Source organism: Amia ocellicauda, chromosome 1 (assembly GCF_036373705.1).
Source record: "Amia ocellicauda isolate fAmiCal2 chromosome 1, fAmiCal2.hap1, whole genome shotgun sequence".
Lineage (NCBI taxonomy): Eukaryota > Metazoa > Chordata > Actinopteri > Amiiformes > Amiidae > Amia > Amia ocellicauda.
Window position 1 is genome coordinate 59,827,956 of NC_089850.1, and position 21,020 is coordinate 59,848,975.

Sequence of the window (21,020 nt, forward strand, 5' to 3'; positions counted from 1 at the left end):
AAATCTTAATTACCGTTTTAATTATTTGTACTGTCGATAAAAATAAACAATTTCAATACGTCATCCATATTAGAACTCAACTGCTTTTGTATTTTAATAAAGGGGAAAAAAGTATTCCAAAAGTAATCTAAAAGCATTCTGATTACGTTACTGATGGAGTAATGTATTGGATTAGGTTAGAGATTATTTTCAAAACACGGTAATCGTAACCCTCCCAACCCTGTGTGTAACTCATTTCTGCTAAAACTGCTGTTGGTGCTGCTGAGTTCTATTAGGACCCCACATGGCAGGAGGGTTGCAATGCAATGCAGAGCAGGAGAGACCAGTTTATGAGACGTCAGAGCATCTGATTTGCTGGCTAAGATGCTAAACCATACTTCGATCCTGTCCAGGGTGTGCCCAGCCTTGCACCCTGTGTCTGCTAGGTTAGGCTCCCTGTACTGTCTGAAGCAGGTTTACAGGGGAGCAATGTCCCAGGGATACTAAAATAGATCTCATGCCTGCAATAGTCTAACCAGCAGTAGTCACAGTTCTCCGTTATTTAATGTAGGTGCTGTTTTGAACTATAGAGAGTTGAAAGAGTGGTGTAAATATGGACAACAGTAGCCAAAAATATGGATAAAGATAAAAAAAAATACAACTTTAAGGAAATTGTGGCTGTGTAGCCACAGCTTTTCAATTAATACAGTAGTTTTGTGCCAAAAAAAATGAATGTTCCTATAGTTTTCCTATAGGATTTATGTATTTGTTTGTTAGTTTTCAGAAGGTTTTATAGGCTTGGTTATAACTTATTTACAACATTCTGTACTGGACCAAAACACTACTAATGAGTATGTGATTTTTTTTTTGTGTGATATGTTGTTCCTAACGCTATCAGAAACTGAAGTGTTTAACCGCTGCCATGTGTGTGACAGTCCCAGTACCAGGGGGTGAGTGGGGTGATGCTGGTCCTTGTGTATCGCCCCATCTCTGCTATCAGCTGCAAAGCAACCTGCAATCAGTCACCCCTGGTTAATCAGGTCAGCCTCACCTTCCTGGCAGTGTTTTTACTCCAAAACACATACAGGTTGATTTTTAAAAGGCGTAGGTCTTGTTGCATGTGTGTAACAGCATTTTCATTCCACTAAGTTCTCCATGTCAATGTTTAGAGTAACACTTACAATAATGGGCATTAATTCCTCATGAATTCAGACAGTACAACACAGGAAAAACATATGAATAGGTTATGGAATTCTTGTGAACTCAGATTAGGCTATGAATACTTATGTACATGTGCTTTTTTTGTTTCTTATTTTTAATAAATTTGCAGAGATTTCAAACAAACTTATTTCACGTTGTCATTATGGGGTATTGTTTGTACAATTTTAAGGAAAATAATGAATTTAATCCATTTTGGAATAAGGCTGTAACATAACAAAATGTGGAAAAAGTGAAGCGCTGTGAATACTTTCCAGATGCACTGTATAACTCATGTCTTCACACATCAATTCATATTTTTCACAACCCCCTGGAGAGCAGGTAATACAGTGAGGGAAAAAAGTATTTGATCCCCTGCTGATTTTGTACGTTTGCCCTCTGACAAAGAAATGATCAGTCTATAATTTTAATGGTAGGTGTATTTTAACAGTGAGAGACAGAATAACATCAAAAAAATCCAGTATATGATATCAGAAATGCAACTCATGAACATCATATTTCAATCTTAGATAGCAAAACATGGTTAAACATTTGAAAGTATTGAGGAGAAATTTTATCCATTTGCTTAGTCATGGTTGCTAGAGGGATCCAAACTGCAAATTGATCTGTGTATTTCAAAGCTTCTGTAAAAGAACAAGAGGCTGTATTGTCTCATGAAATAAATTACAGGTAGTAAACATTTAATATGTGTCAATACGTGTCATATAGCACTAGTCTTATTTAGGTCAGTATTTGCTTTTTGCAGTTACTCATGATGTAATGCTAATAATAATTCAGGCCTGCTTATAGTAAATTATAACCTGCTTAGTAAATTTAACTTTGACTAAGTTTTGACAAAGACATACAAATATTGCTTTCATTAAAAAAAATGTTAGTTTTCATAAACAAGACAGAATACAAGAAGAGAATACAAGAAAAGTTTTTAAATGCTTATGGGAAGAGTATGCATACTAAAAACAATGTGTTACTATGGGCATCAGACCAGTAACTGTTTTTATTTTATTTTATTTATTTTATTATTAGAGTTCATATGTACTCAAATTATTATATACTAGCTATTAAAGGGATTCAATTGTATTTTTTTACAGTCTGACTGCCATTAACTGGCATCAAGTGTACCTATAATATGAAAACAGGAAGCTGATTAGTAACTGTCAGCGTCCTAGCAGAGGCATTCGAAGCCAGGGGTCTAAGACCCAAGTGTGGTGCGAACCTTAAAAGCTGGCAGGCCGATGAAACAAACTTCCCTTTGGGGAAGGCCTTGACTGGCCTGCACAGAACCATGACCTCAACCTCGAACACCTTTGCGATTAATTGAACTCCGACTGTGAGCCAGGCCTGATCGCCCAACATCAGTGCCCGACCTCACTAATGCTCTTGTGGCTGAATAGAAGAGAAACCCTGCAGCAATGTTCCAACATCTAGTGGAACCTTCCCAGAAGAGTGGATGATTTGTATTAGACTCACTGATAGCGTTTGTGATATTCCTGGGCTATTTATTTAGCACTACGTGATGACACAACCCTCAAGCAGCCAATCCAGCTATTCCAATGAAGTGGATCTGAAGTATTACTAGAAAGAGATCAACACAGCAACACTGGGCATGAGAATATGCAGGGATTTATCTCCCCTGTTTTCAGATTATTGCAAAACATAATAATTAAAAATAATGTACTTACATGACACCTTTCTCTAATCTACAATTTGGTGGTTTATTTTACCTGAATCTTGTTCTCTCCTTACTTAAATTCTAGTAAAGCAACTCAAGAATTAAAATAATATATCTGAGTAGGATGTTCATCTATTATTTGTTACACAAAAAGGGTATTTAGTCATTTATACCCAAACAACAACTTATAAAAATGCATAAAAAAGTTACAAAGAGAGCACAGCCATGTAGATCTCAAACCAACAAGACAAGTTACAAGGATATCATTGGGTTAAACTTTAGCAGCACGGAGATAGTTAACCCAATACACACGTTACAAGAACCTATATCACTGAGATATCAAAGCCATAAGTCAAATGATAAACAACAATTGGTGCAAGTTTGCCCCAATTGTTTCCTATAATTGGATTAACTTGGCTTCCACAAAAGGAAGGGTACAGTCAATTAAAAAAAAAACATCTTGGAGGATTTAACACACATTTCAGTGCTTTTCTGCACTTCCTGTTACTTCTTTGTTGTATTGATGCATTTACATTTTCTTTACTCCTTTTCCACATTTAGTTTTTAAAAGTGGAGGTTTGACCGTAATACATTCCTCTCTTAAATAAAATATCCATACCCCTTCATCCTAAATTAATAATTAATGAAAGTTTCTCTATCCTGTATTCACTATAAACTTATGCTAGTACTTGGTATTTTTAGGCTTGGACACAAAATAATTACCATGTAAACAGCAATTTATTTTGAAAGTCGTAAAGTCGTAAACACACAAACTGCCAGTCCCCAGCAACAGAACAAATTCCTTCATTAAAGCCAAGTGTTCTGTTATGGTATTTGTGTATGCCCTGTTACAGTATAATTGCAAAATTCATCAAGACTGAAGCATAAAAGAGGTCAGTCTGTGAATTACTCCTTTTCAGTCGTTCTCAGTTTTTACAGTTCACATTACTGTAACTCCTATAGCTAGTTTAGATCATACTGAACAGTTCCAGCTGTGCGGCGCCATCAAGTGGAGGCTATTTTCACTGCACATGATCCCACTCCTGCAGCTTGTGTATTTTAAATCAGTGAGTCAGAGTTCGAGACCACCCTTGCTTGCATTGCTCTACAGCAGGGGTGTCAGACTTCTCTCTTCGAGGGCCACAGTGTTTTTTCCTGACTTTTGTTCCAACAGTTATTCAGTAAATTCAATTATTTTCTCATTCAAGCTGATGTAACACTTTCACATTTTATTTTTACAACTGAAAAGTTATTTACTCCAGATACTGTATCCACAAAACACCTGGGAGTCTAGAGAGATGTGTTAAATTAATCCAGTTATTTGTTTAATTAGATCAATTAAGCAAGTGCAGATCTGTCTTGGAAAAAATAAAACAGAAGGCACTGGATCTCCAGGGCTGGAGTTAAACACCTATATTCTATAACAGGACTCATTTTGAAGTAATCTTACCTACAGGCTCAGCCCCTTTGTATAATAAGACGAGACTAGACTGAAGGAATGGACACTGTTCAGTTTTCTTAAAAGGTAATTAGACATCCAGAGCGGCCAGGTTACCAGCTTTCTGGGCAGTAGTGTTTTGAGTGCTAAGGCAGGGGGGCGTAGCATGGGTGACCCTCGGGAATCGGCCAATCAGCCTTCTGAGAATTGACGGTAGAGGGCCTCTGATTGGCTGTCGGGAAACTTTGGGACGAAGTGAATCTGCAGAATCTGGGAGAAGCCCTCTGAGAGAGAGGGGGCAACAAACTTACTCCTGTGGGAGAGAGAGAGAGAGAGAGAGAGATAGAGAAAGAGAGAAAGAGAGAGATTGAGCAGGAATTGTTACAGATATATAAAGTGACAGTCTAGACACTGAGACACAAAAAGAAAGCTACCGATGGCAGAGACGCATACACAGACATACAAACTCACTTGTAGCTGTTGAAAACCATGTCATTCACTGGAGCATGAGGGGTGCGAGAGGGTCTCATTTCCCGGAACTGAGGAACAGAGAGATGTGATGATTAGGGGGGCGCTAATTGATGTTGCATTGACAAAGGCATGTGGTATTTCTAATCTATGTCAAAAACTACATCGCCTGTATTCCTACCCAAAGGAAAAGGCAATTGGTTTTGACTTGAGGTCCTGTTTCCTATTCCTGCGTCTGACCCTTGACCCCAGGCTACTGACCCTGTTGTTGTGCTTGGCCTGTTCCAGTGTAGCTGAGAAGAGGAAGCAGCGGCAGGGAACGCCCAGTTTCCGAGACACATCAATATACCTGAGAGGAAGATTAGGAGGAGACAGAGAGAGAGATACTTTGACTTTGAGGGCCTTTTAAATAAACACTAGACTAATGATTTCACCAATATTCATTCTTATACAATCAGGCAATATAGCAAACTTCAAACTATAGAAAATCACGTACAATCCTTCCTCACCCCATTGATATACTAAAACCCCATAGAAAAACACATTTAAATTCACAAAACTGCCATTTTCCTAGATCCTGAATCAGCCTGTAATAAGCATGATAGTTTATAAAGAGCACAGAGGCCAAGTCCACCCCTCTCCTCTCCTTTAACTTGTCCTAGTAATGAGTATTGCCACTTTATGCTTGTCAAAACTTTATTTAATACTTTTTTCTGTTGGAAAGACTACCGTGAGAGAGACAGAGAAAGGTAAACTTTTACACTGCTCCCAGCACAAGTACACCAGCTAAAGAAACTTTCCCACTTTTGCAAAACTGGCCAGGTAATGCACTGGACTCTCAGGCAGACTCAGACCTAAGAGGGTTGGGGCAACAGAACCCGCTTCTCAGTGCGTAGGTACTGCTCCCGTAGGGACTGGATATATGGAGAGGAATAGAGTGAATAGGTGTGGAACAGGGTGAGAGCAGGGGAATGGGAGAAAATACAGGGGAAGGAAGAAAAGAAAATAGCAAATGAAATGAGAAAGAAAGAATGGGGGAGGGTGGGAAGGTGACGGACACAAGGATAAGTAGAAAAAAAGAGGATGTGCTGTGGACGATATTGAGCTGACTTGAAATACACAGACACAGACCACCACACCTCCACACTGATCAGGAATCAGGCTCACCGTTTCCGTGACTCCAGGTCCGGGTTGGTGTTGTCAACGGCAACACTGCGCCCATCTTTCAGAGCACGTTCACATGCAGACACACAGTGCTGCCACGTCCCCAGAGTGTCCTGAGAGAGAGAGATATTGTCAAAAGTGTAGAATTGAGAACAAGGGCAGTAATGTTCAGACTGTACAATGCACTAGTTAGAGCTCATCTGGATACTGTGTGCAGTTCTGGGCTCCACACTTCAAGAAAGATATCGCTGCTCTAGAGGCAGTTCAGAGGAGAGCAACCAGACTTATTCCAGGTCTGAAGGGAATGTCCTACTGAGAGACTGAGGGAACTGAACCTTTTCACCCTGGAACAGAGGAGACTACGTGGGGACTTGATTGAAGTCTTCAAAATCATGAAAGGCATCGACCACATCAAACCAGAGGAGCTTTTCCAGATCAGAAGGGACACACACACCCGGGGACACAAATGGAAATTGGGCTTCAAGGCATTCAAGACGGAAAACAGGAGACACTTCTTCACACAGAGAGGCATCACAACTTGCAGCACCAACTTGTTAAGGCAATACAATGTGTGTTGAATGTACTATTCAGTGCTGTGTGATAATAAATATTCTTTATGAGACACTAGAAGGGAAAATCAGTATTTAGACAGTGGCTGGTGTGATGAATGCTCATCTCATAGGACTTGTGTTTGGGATGAATCTTAAGAAGACACTGTCCAAGGTGATGTAGACAGTTACTGTTGTTGTATAGCTCCAAAAGTAATGGGGGTGGAGGGCTTTCAAAGGCCCACCTTTTCAAGTGGAGTCAAGCAGAGTCCACAGCATAGAAAGAGACGCCAAGTGAAAAACAGATCACCACTCACCCTGTTGACATAGACGTAGCCCTGAGGGATGATATTGGTCTGGAAGAAGGAGGATTTGCCAGCTAGATAGAGAGAGAGAGAGAGAGAGAGAGAGAGAGATTGTGATTGAGGGAAAGACACAGAGATGCACTTTCTCCTGACCTGTGAAAAATATTCCCAAACACTGGACAATTTAATTCATAAAATCACTCCCTCTATCCCACATTTCCCACAAATGACAGAGACAGAAAAGCTGTCAGTCATGATTGGAGAGGGACACACAGCCACACTGGCCACCCAATATGTGTCCAACTGTCATAGCCTGAGGGACAGCACGTGACACTGGCATGATGGACAGTACAGTATACAGACACCATTCCTGCTTGAGGGAGGGAGGCGGGAAGAGAATCTGTTCTGTTTGCATTTGTGTTGTATGAGGGTGGGGAGTGGTATATAAATATATGTATTTTCTGTATTGTTTAAATATTGTTACATTGGTTGTTACACAAATATATATACATAGGGAGGGATTTTGTCCCACTCCTCTTTGCAGATCCTCTCCAAGTCATTAAGGTTTCGAGGCTGACGTTTGGCAACTCGAACCTTCAGCTCCCTCCACAGATTTTCTATGGGATTAAGGTCTGGAGACTGGCTAGGCCACTACAGGACCTTAATGTGCTTCTTCTTGAGCCACTCCTTTGTTGCCTTGGCTGTGTGTTTTGGGTCATTGTCATGCTGGAATACCCATCCATGACCCATTTTAAATGCCCTGGCTGAGGGAAGGAGGTTCTCACCCAAGATTTGACGGTACATGGCCCCGTCCATCGTCCCTTTGATGCGGTGCAGTTGTCCTGTCCCCTTAGCAGAAAAACACCCCCAAAGCATAATGTTTCCACCTCCATGTTTGACGGTGGGGATGGTGTTCTTGGGGTCATTCCTCCTCCTCCAAACACGGGGAGTTGAGTTGATGCCAAAGAGCTTGATTTTGGTCTCATCTGACCACAACACTTTCACCCAGTTCTCCTCTGAATCATTCAGATGTTCATTGGCAAACTTCAGACGGGCTTTCTTGAGCAGGGGGACCTTGCGGGCGCTGCAGGATTACAGTCCTTCACGGCGTAGTGTGTTACCAATTGTTTTCTTGGTGACTATGGTCCCAGCTGCCTTGAGATTATTAACAAGATCCTCCCATGTAGTTCTGGGCTGATTCCTCACTGTTCTCATGATCATTGAAACTCCACGAGGTGAGATCTTGCATGGAGCCCCAGACCGAGGGAGACTGACAGTTATTTTGTGTTTCTTCCATTTGCGAATAATCGCACCAACTGTTGTCACCTTCTCACCAAGCTGCTTGGCGATGGTCTTGTAGCCCATTCCAGCCTTGTGTAGGTCTACAATCTTGTCCCTGACATCCTTGGACAGCTCTTTGGTCTTGGCCATGCTGGAGAGTTTGGAATCTGATTGATTGATTGCTTCTGTGGACAGGTGTCTTTTATACAGGTAACGAGCTGAGATTAAGTGCTCCTAATCTCAGCTCGTAATCTGTATAAAAGACACCTGGGAGCCAGAAATCTTGCTGATTGATAGGGGATCAAATACTTATTTCCCTCATTAACATGCAAATCAATTTATAACTTTGTTGATAGTGCTTTTGCGACACTAACGTACAACTGTCATGCCAATAAAACAATTTGAATTTGAATCTGAATTTGAATTTAGACATAACACAAACTTTACAACTTCATAAGCATACAGCACTGCATACATCAATGATACTGAATAGAGGGCAAACTATTGAGGGAATAAGGAAAAGTACGAGCCTTGTGAGGGATAGGAGAAGGGTAGGAGGAGAAAATATGGGAAAGGGTATTTTTATGAATGTGTGATGTTGATCATGGTTTGTTGCTTTGGAAGCCAGTTAATGTCTTTTTGCCAAGAAATCCCTTTCTGGGTTTATAGTATTAAACTGATTTAATGTGAGGATGGAGGATCTTATGACAAGAAAGAAAGAAAGAAAAAGAATGAAAGAAAGGAAGAGACTCACAGGCAGGGAAGCCCACTGCAATTATAACTTCCTGTTGAGTTGAGGTCAAGGAGGCATCAGGGGGGTCGTACAATCGGGCGTTGGGGTCGCACTTCCTCTGAAAGAGAGATGAAAGTAGAATGATATCGGTGAACTGCACACGAGAGAGCGAATGACCAACGTACTCCACATTTCTAAATGGCTGACTGCGTTTCTGACTGACCGACTGACTGACTGTGTATTTCTAACTGACAGACTGTCTACCTGCCCGTATACTTCAGCTCCTCACAGACACAGTGGGCTTGAGAAAGACCAAGAGAGGAGTGGAGGGTGGTGGCAGGGTAATACACTAATACAATAAAGACTCCATTGAGCTTAAGAGAGAGTAGTGGAGGGGGTGAATATGGACAGGATATACAGCACACTACCACCGCACACTGACAGAGAAGGGAGGAAGGGAGACTCATGGACAGACATTATTATTATCTGCTCTTCCTCACCGGGTCAAAAGCCGGCATGTTGAAGGTGGCGCTCTTCCAGCCAAGGAAGAACTCTTCAGGGGTGTGGAACTGCAGGCCTATGTTCAGCGCAAACTGGTGGAAAGAGAGGGAGACACAGAGAGGGAAAGGGAGGGTTAATAGAGACACACACACTGAACGTACACTACAGTGCATTGGCCACAGCACAGAGAGTGGGGGGGTTAATACAGAAAGGTCCAGTTCTTGATTGATTACAGTACATCAACACTACCCTGAGAGACAGAGAGACTCTGACTTTTAATAACCTTTAAGTAAAAGGCAATCCGTTATGACACACAGAACTCTCAAAACATGCCAAACCACAGCATTACTTTATATATATATATTTATCTTAGCAAATGCTAAGATGCTACCCAGGTTGTCACAAAAAATACAGAACTGTAAACACAATTCTGTGCCAGAGAATTATTATTATTATTATTTTTATTTCTTGGCAGACGCCCTTATCCAACATAAGAATGCACAATACTATACTGGTCCCAATTTAAGTAAATTAACAAGTAAAGACAAGATACAGTGCAAATTTCTATCTATGAGTGATTCAAATAAAAGTGGGACATTTGGTGTTAATTACATCAGTGCTATGTGCAGTGGGGTTAAAGTTACAGCTGGTGTAATTATCAGTAATAGAGAGTTAATAGCAATTAAGTCTATTAATGTGGGCATTTCAACTGACCAGTCTGTCCCCGCAGGAGAAGTCCTTCTTCTTCCTGTCAGGGGCCCAGTTAGCTGGACGCCCAGCTGCATCTAGAAGAGAGAGCAGTTAATATTATTATTATTTATTTATTCATTTATAGAGCAACATTTATATAATTTGTAAGAGCAACTTACAGGATACAAAATCCTGATCGTCACACAGACATGCAAACATAAAGACACAAAAACACACACACAAAAAAGACTATTGCAAATCCCACTGACCCCCAACATAGAAACTCTGGTTCTTGTCCACAGTGACACCGTCGTTAGCCTGCAGAAAGAGAAAGAGAGACGCAGTGTAACTAAACAAGAGTGCCTTTTAATGAAAACAGGGGTATTATTTCCTACGTGGTTTCTTTGTTAGGTCTACAATAAACTAACAAAAGGATCATGATCATAAGAAGTAGTGAAGCCTTTTAGTTTGTCCTAAAATTACCAAACAGTGTAATTTTGCCAGGAGTTACTATCTTTATAGGGATATTTTCTGACATATTGTCGGGGCGTTGATAGCAATACATGTCAACACACACATAAACACGCACACACACTTGTCCTCTATGTTAGTTCATCTGTGTCACTTCACACTGCCAGTCCAGGGCACAAACACCACAGTGAGGAAAGACTGATGGAGATCTTTGGTAACACCGCAGAGCTCACAGGCAGACACAGAGGGTGCTGTTGTGAAATGTCTCCTGCCTCCCACCAACATACCTTCTCACACAGGTAGTCCCACATTCCCAAGACTGGCTTTCTGAAGATCCCTGATCCGGTCGCCACAAAGACCTGCAAAACAGGTTAAAAACACATCCTGATTCAGAACAGAGAGAGGTGGAGGATGTGGAAACATCAGAGCAAATCATGCTGGGATCTTATAATACAGCAAAACATACCACGCGGCATTTGCAATTCTAATGCAACAAAGACCGGATCGGAAATAACAAACTTCTCCCCCGTTACAGTTTATTTTATTATCAGAGGCAAATTTCTACTACTTATGAACAACAATATCAAGCGGGTACAAGTCAGTTTGTGACTAATGGATAGGTTCAACTTTGTTATGGTCTGGGCTGATGTTTAGTCACAGGACATGGGTGAAACATGTTCAGAGTAATTAACTAGTCAGTGTGCCAGCTCTTCTGATCGAAAGGAAATGGCCACAGAGAGAAAACATCATGGATTAAGCTGTTTCTTAAAAACTCTACTAATGAGATGCGAATTCAACGAGCACACAGCAAACAGATTGACTGCTAAATGACTCTATCGCCTTAGTGGAATTTGAAGATGGTTACCTTAAGCGACAGTATTTATTAATAACTGTGTGATTGATCACCAGGTCACAGGCGTGGCTCTGATCACGGCTTTAAAGGCAGGTAGGGCCTTCATACAGGTTTATGCCTTGAAGTGTAAAATTAAATGTATGCTTGGTTTCATGGTGAAGGGTCTCTTTTTAAAATAAGAACTTTCAAAGAATGAAATAATTGAGTTTTGTAGTAAGTACTCAAGTGTGAACCAAAGCCAGAAAGGTGAGAACTAAAGCCAGAAGAATGAGAGCTAAAGCCAGGAGATAATACAGCTCTCCAGGCACAGAGGCTGGCAGACCTGGGCAGCTGTGCCCCACCTCACCTGTACTGGGAGGCCAAGGTGTGCCAGTATAGCCTCCACTTTGGCTTTGAACACCTCGGGTTTCAGTTTCCCTCGAGCGATTCCCATCTGGTTAGTGAAGAACACCACCTGGCAGAGAGAGACAGAGAGAAAGAGAGAGAGATGACTGTCTGTGTAATCCTTCTCACCCTTTCATAAAACAATAACATTATATAGCTAATAACACCAGTTGCACAAAATAGCACAAAACCACATCTTTCAAAAATATTTAGAATCCACTAACACACAGGAGAAGGATGAAATATTAATATAGTATTACAACATTGAATTCATAGAAAATAATCATTACAAAAATGCTAATATTAAATATAGTATCTGAATAAATTACAATATTAATAAACATTAATACATTACATTAAAGAATACTATTACTTAAATCCTATAAATATCCTATAAAACATTCTGTACACTACTTATTTGACAGAGTGATAGAGAAAGAGAGGTTAATAGAATTTGTGGTTTAATATTAGTACAGTCACTCGTTTAATAAAGAGGAATTGTGGCCTTTGAGGTTGTGAAGCGTTTATTCTGTCATTAATCTGCAAATACCTTAAAATGCTACCTGCCTTATTTATCAGAGTGAAACATTTCCTAGTCTAGGATCTAAAAAACCTGCTATACTGGGGGCTCTCTGGGACCAGACTTTGGAGTGCCCTGGATGAGAGACTACAGACCATTTACTCTCACCTGGGCCTAAGAGAGAGAAATACACTGTGTGAAATGAAGATGTGAGCTTGGCTGTTAATATGCACCTTTGGATGGCATAACTAGTTGTGTTTACTCTCCACCTCTGCTTTGCAACCTATAAACTGTTACCACCAGCACTGCCCTACTTCCCAACGGCCCACTCATCATAATAATAATCAAAACAAATAATTTTTATAACGTGCTGAAAGCCTGCTTTACAGATTAATTATCTCTCTGTGGTCCCTCTCACAATTCTCAGGGAAAGGCTGTATGTGGATATTCAACCAATCAATTTATATTTGAAACTACAAGAATAAAACTAGACAAATTAGGTAATTAACAAGTCAAATACTCCATATAAAACACAATGCTGCATTAGGGATGTCTAAATATAAACCTGAACTATAATTATGATTCTTCAAATTACTAAAACTTTAAATAAAAACATTCTTTGCTGGTATCTCCCTGGAAATACATTTTTGTTTAGGGTGTTTCGTATTATGACTCTCACATCCAAGAATGTGGTGTAATGTTTGGCTGATTGGGCTTAAAAGATATTCACTTGCCAGATGTTGAATAAGCAAGAAAAACATGAAAGTTGCTTAACTTAACAAGTGAATCAATTGAAAGTGGAATGGGCAGTGCTGTACATTTTTTGAGCCCTTTGGACTGGTATAGAGCTCTTACCTTGTAGCCCTCTTTTAGGAGCCGGGCCAATCTGTGTGGGACCTCTGGGTACAAAATCCTGAGTGAGAGAGAACACAGATCGCTTCACTTAGTCAGAAGACAGACAGACACTCCTGCCAGTCAGACACACTGATAGACACAGGTCTGTTCTCTCTGCATCCAAGACAGGCATCCAGCAATAAATAACAGCAGTATTTGTACCGACATTCTGGAGCTACAATACAAGTATTCAGTACAAAATACACTGTATAGTTCATATAATGATCATAAATATGGCAGTCAATTAAAGCTTGCGGTTTTAATTTATGGTCTACATAGTTTCAGGACCTCCGTACAAACACAGGTAATACAGAGTAGTCTGTAGCATTTACAGTAGTGACTACAACTGTTTATAGGCATACATACAGTTGTGTAGTTGTACTTGACTCTTTCTGTTCTTACAGGTTAAAACAAAAGCAGTTATTAAAAATCCTATGTGTTTTTTGTACTTCAATAACATGCTTTTTTGGCAGCTGAAGTTATAGTTTTAATAAAAGGAGAATGTATGATTGTTGAATACATACACCTGTTAGTCATTCTCAAGAACTGGCCTTTTGGTTTAGTGAAGCTTATTCTGACAAAGATTCTCCTTTGACATACTTGGAGAAAGACACTGAATGATGATAGAAACAATCTGACACAAACAGACAAGACAGAGAAAGGGAATAGACAGCTAAAACAGCAGAGAGTGGTGGAGAGAGATTACCTCCAGTCATCAGGGCTGGTAGGAAACACCTTCCCAGACTTGGTGGTGATTATGGTTCCGTCAATATCAAACCCCGCCACCTGCAGAAGAGAGGGAGACGGACTGATACTCTGACAGATGAAACATATGAGGATCACACATTTCTAGAATATATTAAAAATATATATTTGTTTTATATGGGAAAGATGGCACTGACCTTCAACCTGGCCGTGACCCCTGCAGAGGTGAACAGCAGCAGCTTGCCGATGTCCTCCCAGTGGTCCCTGGGGCAGGGGGAGGACCCAGAGGCTGGCTCTGCATTTGCCTGATGGGCCTCTGCAGCTTGAGCTATTTCCTGCAGCTTCCTCAGCTTCTCCCTGATCTGCTCCTCACTGTCATCCTCCTCACTCGAGGACCCTGCTGCCCGCCCCCGCTTGGCTGAGGGCTCCTGACCACTGCTGTGAGGCCTTTTCACTGCCTGAAGGAGAAAGTTAGATGGCAAGGCTTGCTTAGCTAGCTAATTTATCAGAAGGTTAAAAAATGAAATAATTTGCACTAACAGACACAAAACTCTCTATAACCAAGACAAATTTAAAAATCTACATCCTCTGTGTCCCTTAATTAGAATAATAATAATAATAATAATAATAATAATAATAATAATAATAATGGCAATTTAGAATGTAAATGCTCAACTATAACACTCTCTCGATGCCAATCTGTGACGACTCACTACACTCCAATTACGCATGCACACATGCATATGCCTGTTCATTCTGGATCCTTTGATTCAGCGGCGTCATTAGGCCTGAGTGTCCTTTTATGAATAGCCCCAAATCCCCCCCATCCCGCTCTTACCGGAGAAAACCCCATAGCCCACTAAAACCTGAAGTCTAGAGACGTACTTGCTTTGATTGGATGGAAAATCTATATCTGCAGGGGTCAATCATTCTGTAACAGATCTGATCGGTCGAAGCCTCAGAGGACATCCTCCGTGAGGCATATTTTTACTGTGTAATTGGAGGAGGAGTAACCATGGGCCTCCATAGTAATGTATTCTGGAAACACAGCTCAGAGCAGGATGGATATTATCCTTTTGAGAGAACTGTAGACCAATGCAAAAGATTGATTGTAAGCAGGTATTTTATGATGTGAATGTATCCGGTATAGTTTTATTAAAACGTATTTTAAATGTTTCACTATTATTATTTTAATTAATTTCACTGAGGAGCCTCCCCTGATCTATGTATAAAATGCTCTTAGTTCATTTTAATATAACTTGCTCTTAATGTCTTACTGCTTTCTGCAATGTGGAGCATCATTTTAATGGAATGGACTCCTTAATAAAAGCATGATTTCTAATCATCATCCCCATAAATTAACTGAGAAATGGGAAAGAATTAAGCATGTGAATCACAGCTTTGAAGGCAGGTATAATTGGTATAGACAAATAGGGAGAGAATTAGAAAGAGAGTCTGACAGACAAAGAGAAAGATAGCCAGAGGCAGAGATAAATAAGCCAGATACACAGCGAGACATATAGATGTTGGCCCCACTTCTCCTAGGATCACAAGATCACAAAGATGTTTGATGACACAGTAGTCTCTCTGACAAGACAACAGCAGAGATCAGTAGTTCATGTTTCCATCTGGCCGACTCGTAATGCAGACTGGACAGGGTACCTGCTTAGAAGTATTGCTGAAAAAGTCTGGGATGCCCCGTTTAGGGACTGCTCTGTGGGGCTCTTTCTTCTTCTGCTCTCTCTCCAGCACGGGGGCAGTGGGATGCTGCAACGGCCCATTTCGGGTCTCCGAGAAGCGCAGTTTGAAGGGGTGTTCACTGTTGACCAGAAATAGGGTCCCGCCATCTGAGAGCCTGTCTGACTGACCCCTCCCCAGAACCTGGGGGCCCAGCGAGGAGGGGTTGGGACCCAACTGTAGGGGTGAGGGAGAGAGAGAGAAAATGTGAATGATACTCTGACATACAGAAAAAAGCAATATTGGAGTGTAAAAGACAATCTGGAGTTCTGGTAATAGGTAAATAGGTATAAATAAATGTATTAAACAAAAAAACTAACGTGAAATTGTCAACCACAGAAACTGTCAATTTCATCAAGTATGGATATCCTGCAATGTTGTTTCTTTATCAATTTAAAAAGGCAGGATTTTGTCACTTTCAATGGTCCATAAATCTTCAATTTTTAACCACTGTTTTTTGGTTTCACTATATTTGACCATAATCTATAAAACAGCTCCTTTTGAACCAGAGCCATACACAATATTCCTGGGGTGGATCAAACACAAACAGATTTTACCTGGGTCACAGTGACAGTCCGCTCCTCATAACTGGCTACTAACTTCACTAGAGAGGGAGAGAGAGAAAGAGAGAGAGGGTACAGTACACACAGACTGATGTATTGAACATTACAGTACATTAACACTGTACAAAGAGATAGAGGACTAATCCACAAGCTTCTAAGAATAACAGGACAAGTGCATCTAAAAAGAGATTTTTCACCACAGATCCTGTTAATCTTTCTGTCTGTGTGTTGTTGTTTAAAGTATTACCACTTATTACATTTTATTTAAATATCAGGATGTGGTGACATTAGAGACTATTTGTGACAGGAAGTGATTCAATTCAAAGGCCGTCTTTTCCTTGAATAAATCTCTCTCACCCTGATTTCGGGAACATTTTTTGTCCGCTATCCCAGACTCCGGCCCTCTACCGAGAAACACGGCTGTGCCATCGGGAAGAGGGATACAGAGACTGTTTGAGGACTGACTGACCAGCTCACACTGCATCTAGACAGAGAAAGAAAGAAGTAGTGAGGAGTTAATGGAGGACCACCAGCTAATACCATCTCCAGAGAGCTAGAAATGTCCGACTCATTCTGACCCCTAAACTTAAAGAAGTCACCCTAATATTTTCCAACAGATACCCCCTCCCCATTTTAATGTGACTTTTTGTGTCTCCCTTGACTGATACAGGAATCTCTCTGGCTCTTATGAGAGAGAGAGGTGGATAGAAAGACAGGTAGAGGATGCAGTGAGACAGAAGAGCCGGGCAAGGGAAGCTACTGAGAGGAAAGGAGAGAGGGGGAGCCTATACAGATAGAAAGAGAAACACCGGCAGAGAAGTTAAGACCTTTGAGAAAGTTATACTACTGGAGAGGAAGGGGGTGAATAACTATGTGTTAAGTTCTGCTAAAAACAGTAATCAAAAATGCCAAAGAATAAACCCTCCTGTCATGAATACTGATTCTGTTTTTTGAGGGGAATGGCCGAGGCGTCTTAATGAAGGCAGGTTTCACAGAGGAAACGGTCGTCTTCTACCTCTTGTAAATCGCAAATATCACTGATCGTCAGCCCAGTTTGACCACTCTGAGTGAAAACAGTTGTATTGTTGTTGGTGGTGTTAAACTTTTATCATATCACTAGTATCACTGCAGCAGCAACACCAAAGATGGCAGGTAATAGTAGTATTTCGGAAACTAATGTACAGGCGCATTACCGTAGCTGGATACTGGACTAGACTCTGTGTTTTTCTTGTCACGGATATTCCAGTAAAGACAATAATAACAACACGACGGACACACTCTCACTCCCGGTGTTTGTATTAATTCGTCGTCAATCCCAACATACTTTATTTACAGTGTAAATCTCCATCCCCCTCACCTTCCCCAGTCCGTCACACAATAGCCTCCCCCTCCCCCGAGCCCTGGCTGTATTTGGTTCCTACCTCCTACTGACCATACCTACTGTATATCTGAAACACTGTATTTTAAACATACAAAATTAAATGTACCTTTGTGGTCTTTTTTTAATCACACCTAATACACACACACACACACACACACACACACACACACATATATATATATATATATATATATATATATATATATATATATATATATATATATATATATATATATATATATATATTATAATTAACAAACACCTTTGTTAATTAATTTAATATGTAAAATATGCACCTGAAATTATGTATGTGTGTATATGAAATCATATGCCTGAAGAAAATACTTTTTATATATGTACATACATTGTGAATATAGTGAGTATGAAAGGAATCTGTGTTCTCTCTGCCTCTCTCTCAGCTATCTGGTTGGACTGGTCTGCTTGCCTGCTGTTTCAATGAAGTCATAAGCAGAAGCCCAACAGCTTGTCACTGGGAAAACATTTGTGTGTCACAAGGCAAGTATGATGACAGCGAAGAACGCAAGACCACAAGACTACTGTGGTTTATGTTTCCACAACATGTTTCCACAACATGTTTCCTATAGTACACCATAGTTTACTCATGGTCTATTGTAGTAAAGCACTAGTGAAGGCATGTTGAAGCCGTAGGAAGCCAATGTAAAACTATAGTAAACCCACAATTAAAAGTAAAAAACACAATACTGAATTAACCAAAGTAAACATGCATAAGCGGATGACTTCCTTACTCTGCATGTCCCCTCCACCCCTGACTCCTCACTTCCCACCCCCCACCATCTCTACCTACCTACCTACACAGCTTGATTAACAACAACACAAACAGTACAATAAAATGATTAACACCGCCCCCCTCCCCCCCACTTACACACCTGTTCCTATCCTTTGTCATATAAACTGCTCTCCAACCTCACTCTCTTATGCAGCTCCACCCTTCCAGTATCACCTACTTGTCCCCTCCCTTAGCCTATACAAAATCTCTCTCTATCAGATCAATATAGTTTGCCATAGTATTCTTACTTAATTTCACTATTTGAGTATAAAAACAAGTACAATAAAAATACAAAATACCATGTTGATAGTATTACAGGACGGCTACCACAGTTCCTAAAATGATTAATGTATATGTGCTCATGTGTCAGTAGAAGTGTAAACATAGAGTATTTTTCTGTTGTATTTTGATAATTTCTGTTACATGAGCAACTTCTGTACCCTTCATCATAATCATGGCTGCTGTAAATACCCCCAAAGGAGTTCTTCTGGTGTTTCATGATATGACATTTCATCACCAAATCGCAAAGACTTTATTGGAATTATGGGAATATCTCATATTTGCCTTGTTTCAACATTAAAAAATCAATACGTAACAGCTATTCTCTACTGCACATACACTACCTGTCAAATGTTTTAGAACACCACCATTTATTTGTTTTTTTCAATTTAAAACTGAAATGGTGCAAAGGTAAGCGTTAAACTGACAGAGGTTAAAACAAAAGTTTAGGTTAACAAAAACTGAAAAATAATGTACATTTCAGAGTTATATACTTTGTTTGTATTACTGCACCCTCTTGAGCATTATTTGGTCATTCAGAGACCGGGGGGAGTTTTCCATCTTGACATGTTGAGCTCTCTACGGCTGTGTGTTGCTTCTACCAAAACACGGATGGTCTGTTCAGTAGACAGAATATGTCAATATTTTCTGTGATTTGGTATTCCTACTCAGACCGAGTATCCCCCCCAACAGAATGTGGATGTGGGGGGGGGGGGAAGTTAAAGAAGAAGTTAAAGAAGTTAAATTTTGTTATACAAAACAATTCAATGATTTATTTTTTATTTTCAATTGTTTATTTGTTTATTTGCTTCAATTTTAGAGTACATTGAGACATTAAACTGTGTACATTTCAATAAAAAATAGTAAAATGGAGGTGTTCTAAAACGTTTGACCAGTAGTGTACAAACACACATAAATAAATACATAAATAAATAGCAGGCAAGTCTTCAATGCATTTTTTTTGTTAATAATAATAATAATAATAATAATAATAATTATAATAATAATAATATAATTTAAACCAACAAAAAAAAAATGAATCTGGTTATATTGAGTGGATTATCTTTTAAATGCTTTTAGAGAGGCTGTGTGTGTTTCTTTTGTTAAAAATGGTTAATATGATTTTATATAAAAATCACAGATCACTTTACTTATACACTCCCACCAATTCACATGGACATAAATAGTTCTAGGCACTGGGACACTTGTCCTTTAACATAATTACAACTGTCCAATGTAGATGCATATTTAAACACTATGGTCTGTGTAGTGTCTGTATTGGTCTATTCAAACAAGTTCATGATGTTTTGTGAAATATTTACTGCAGTTTTTAGGTAAAGTTATATAGTTTTACTGCATTGGGAAAAATCTTACAGGTTCATAACAAAAATTAAATACAAGTTTTAATATTGAACATTTTCAATATAATTTTTCTTCCATCTAGTTGCACAAACAGAATATACATTCCTGAAGTTTTGCAGTATTACACACTATAGACATTTCAAAACTCTTTTGTAGTTTTGGTGCATTTCTGTCTAGTTCTCATAACAACATAATTATCACCTTTCAGATAGGACCATAAGAACATAAGAACATAAGAACATAAGAAAGTTTACAAACGAGAGGAGGCCATTCGACCCATCGTGCTCGTGTGGTGTTCATTAATATCTAAGTGATCCAAGGATCCTATCCAGTCTATTTTTAAATGTTCCCAAACTTTCAGCTTCTACCACATCGCTAAGGGAGTTTATTCCAGATTGTGATTACTCTCTGTTTAAAGAAGTGTCTCCTGTTTTCCATTTTGAATGCCTTGAAGCCCAATTTCCATTTGTGTCCCCGGGTGCGTGTGTCCCTGCTGATCTGGAAAAGCTCCTCTGGTTTGATGTGGTCGATGCCTTTCATGATTTTGAAGACTTGAATCAAGTCCTCACGTAGTCTCCTCTGTTCCAGGGTGAAAAGGTTCAGTTCCCTCAGTCTCTCAGTAGGACATTCTCTTCAGACCTGGAATAAGTCTGGTTGCTCTCCTCTGAACTGCCTCTAAAGCAGCGATATCTTTCTTGAAGTGTGGTGCCCAGAACTGCACACAGTATTCCAGATGAGCTCTAACTAGTGCATCATACAGTCTGAACATCACTGCCCTTGTTCTCAATTCTACACTTTTGACAATATACCCTTGCATTCTGTTTGCCTTTTTTATTGCTTCCCCACATTGCTTGGATGGAGAAAGTGAGGAGTCCACGTACACTCCTAGGTCTTTCTCATGCGTTACTTCATCTAGATCTGTACCTCCCATAGTGTAATTATAGTGGACATTTTTGTTACCTGCATGTATTACCTTGCACTTGTCCACATTTAATTTAATTTGCCAGGTGTCAGCCCACAACTGAATATTATCTAAGTCCCTCTGAATAGCCTGTGCTGCCAAGATTGT

The 21,020-nt window shown here is 39.9% G+C and overlaps 1 protein-coding gene across 3 annotated transcripts; it reads right to left on the reverse strand.

Annotated features, from left to right (window-relative positions):
* Nucleotides 1–1,589: 1,589 nt before the first annotated feature.
* Nucleotides 1,590–17,508, reverse strand: pnkp (polynucleotide kinase 3'-phosphatase). 3 transcript variants are annotated; one of them, XM_066711724.1, is made up of 18 exons: nucleotides 17,479–17,508; nucleotides 16,479–16,605; nucleotides 16,116–16,162; nucleotides 15,484–15,735; nucleotides 14,019–14,279; nucleotides 13,823–13,902; nucleotides 13,078–13,135; nucleotides 11,665–11,772; nucleotides 10,753–10,824; nucleotides 10,264–10,312; nucleotides 10,019–10,089; nucleotides 9,304–9,396; nucleotides 8,825–8,921; nucleotides 6,802–6,863; nucleotides 5,940–6,049; nucleotides 5,034–5,121; nucleotides 4,776–4,843; nucleotides 1,590–4,617 (listed from the first exon to the last, which is right to left on the reverse strand). In XM_066711724.1, the coding sequence occupies exons 2-18, from the start codon at nucleotides 16,603–16,605 to the stop codon at nucleotides 4,497–4,499; spliced, it is 1,764 nt and encodes a 587-aa protein (XP_066567821.1). In that variant the 5' UTR covers nucleotides 17,479–17,508; the 3' UTR covers nucleotides 1,590–4,496. The 3 variants fall into 3 exon arrangements, with proteins under 3 accessions (XP_066567821.1, XP_066567817.1, XP_066567814.1); XM_066711720.1 differs by having other exon boundaries at nucleotides 17,315–17,499; XM_066711717.1 differs by having other exon boundaries at nucleotides 17,446–17,490.
* Between the last annotated feature and the right edge of the window lie 3,512 nt (nucleotides 17,509–21,020).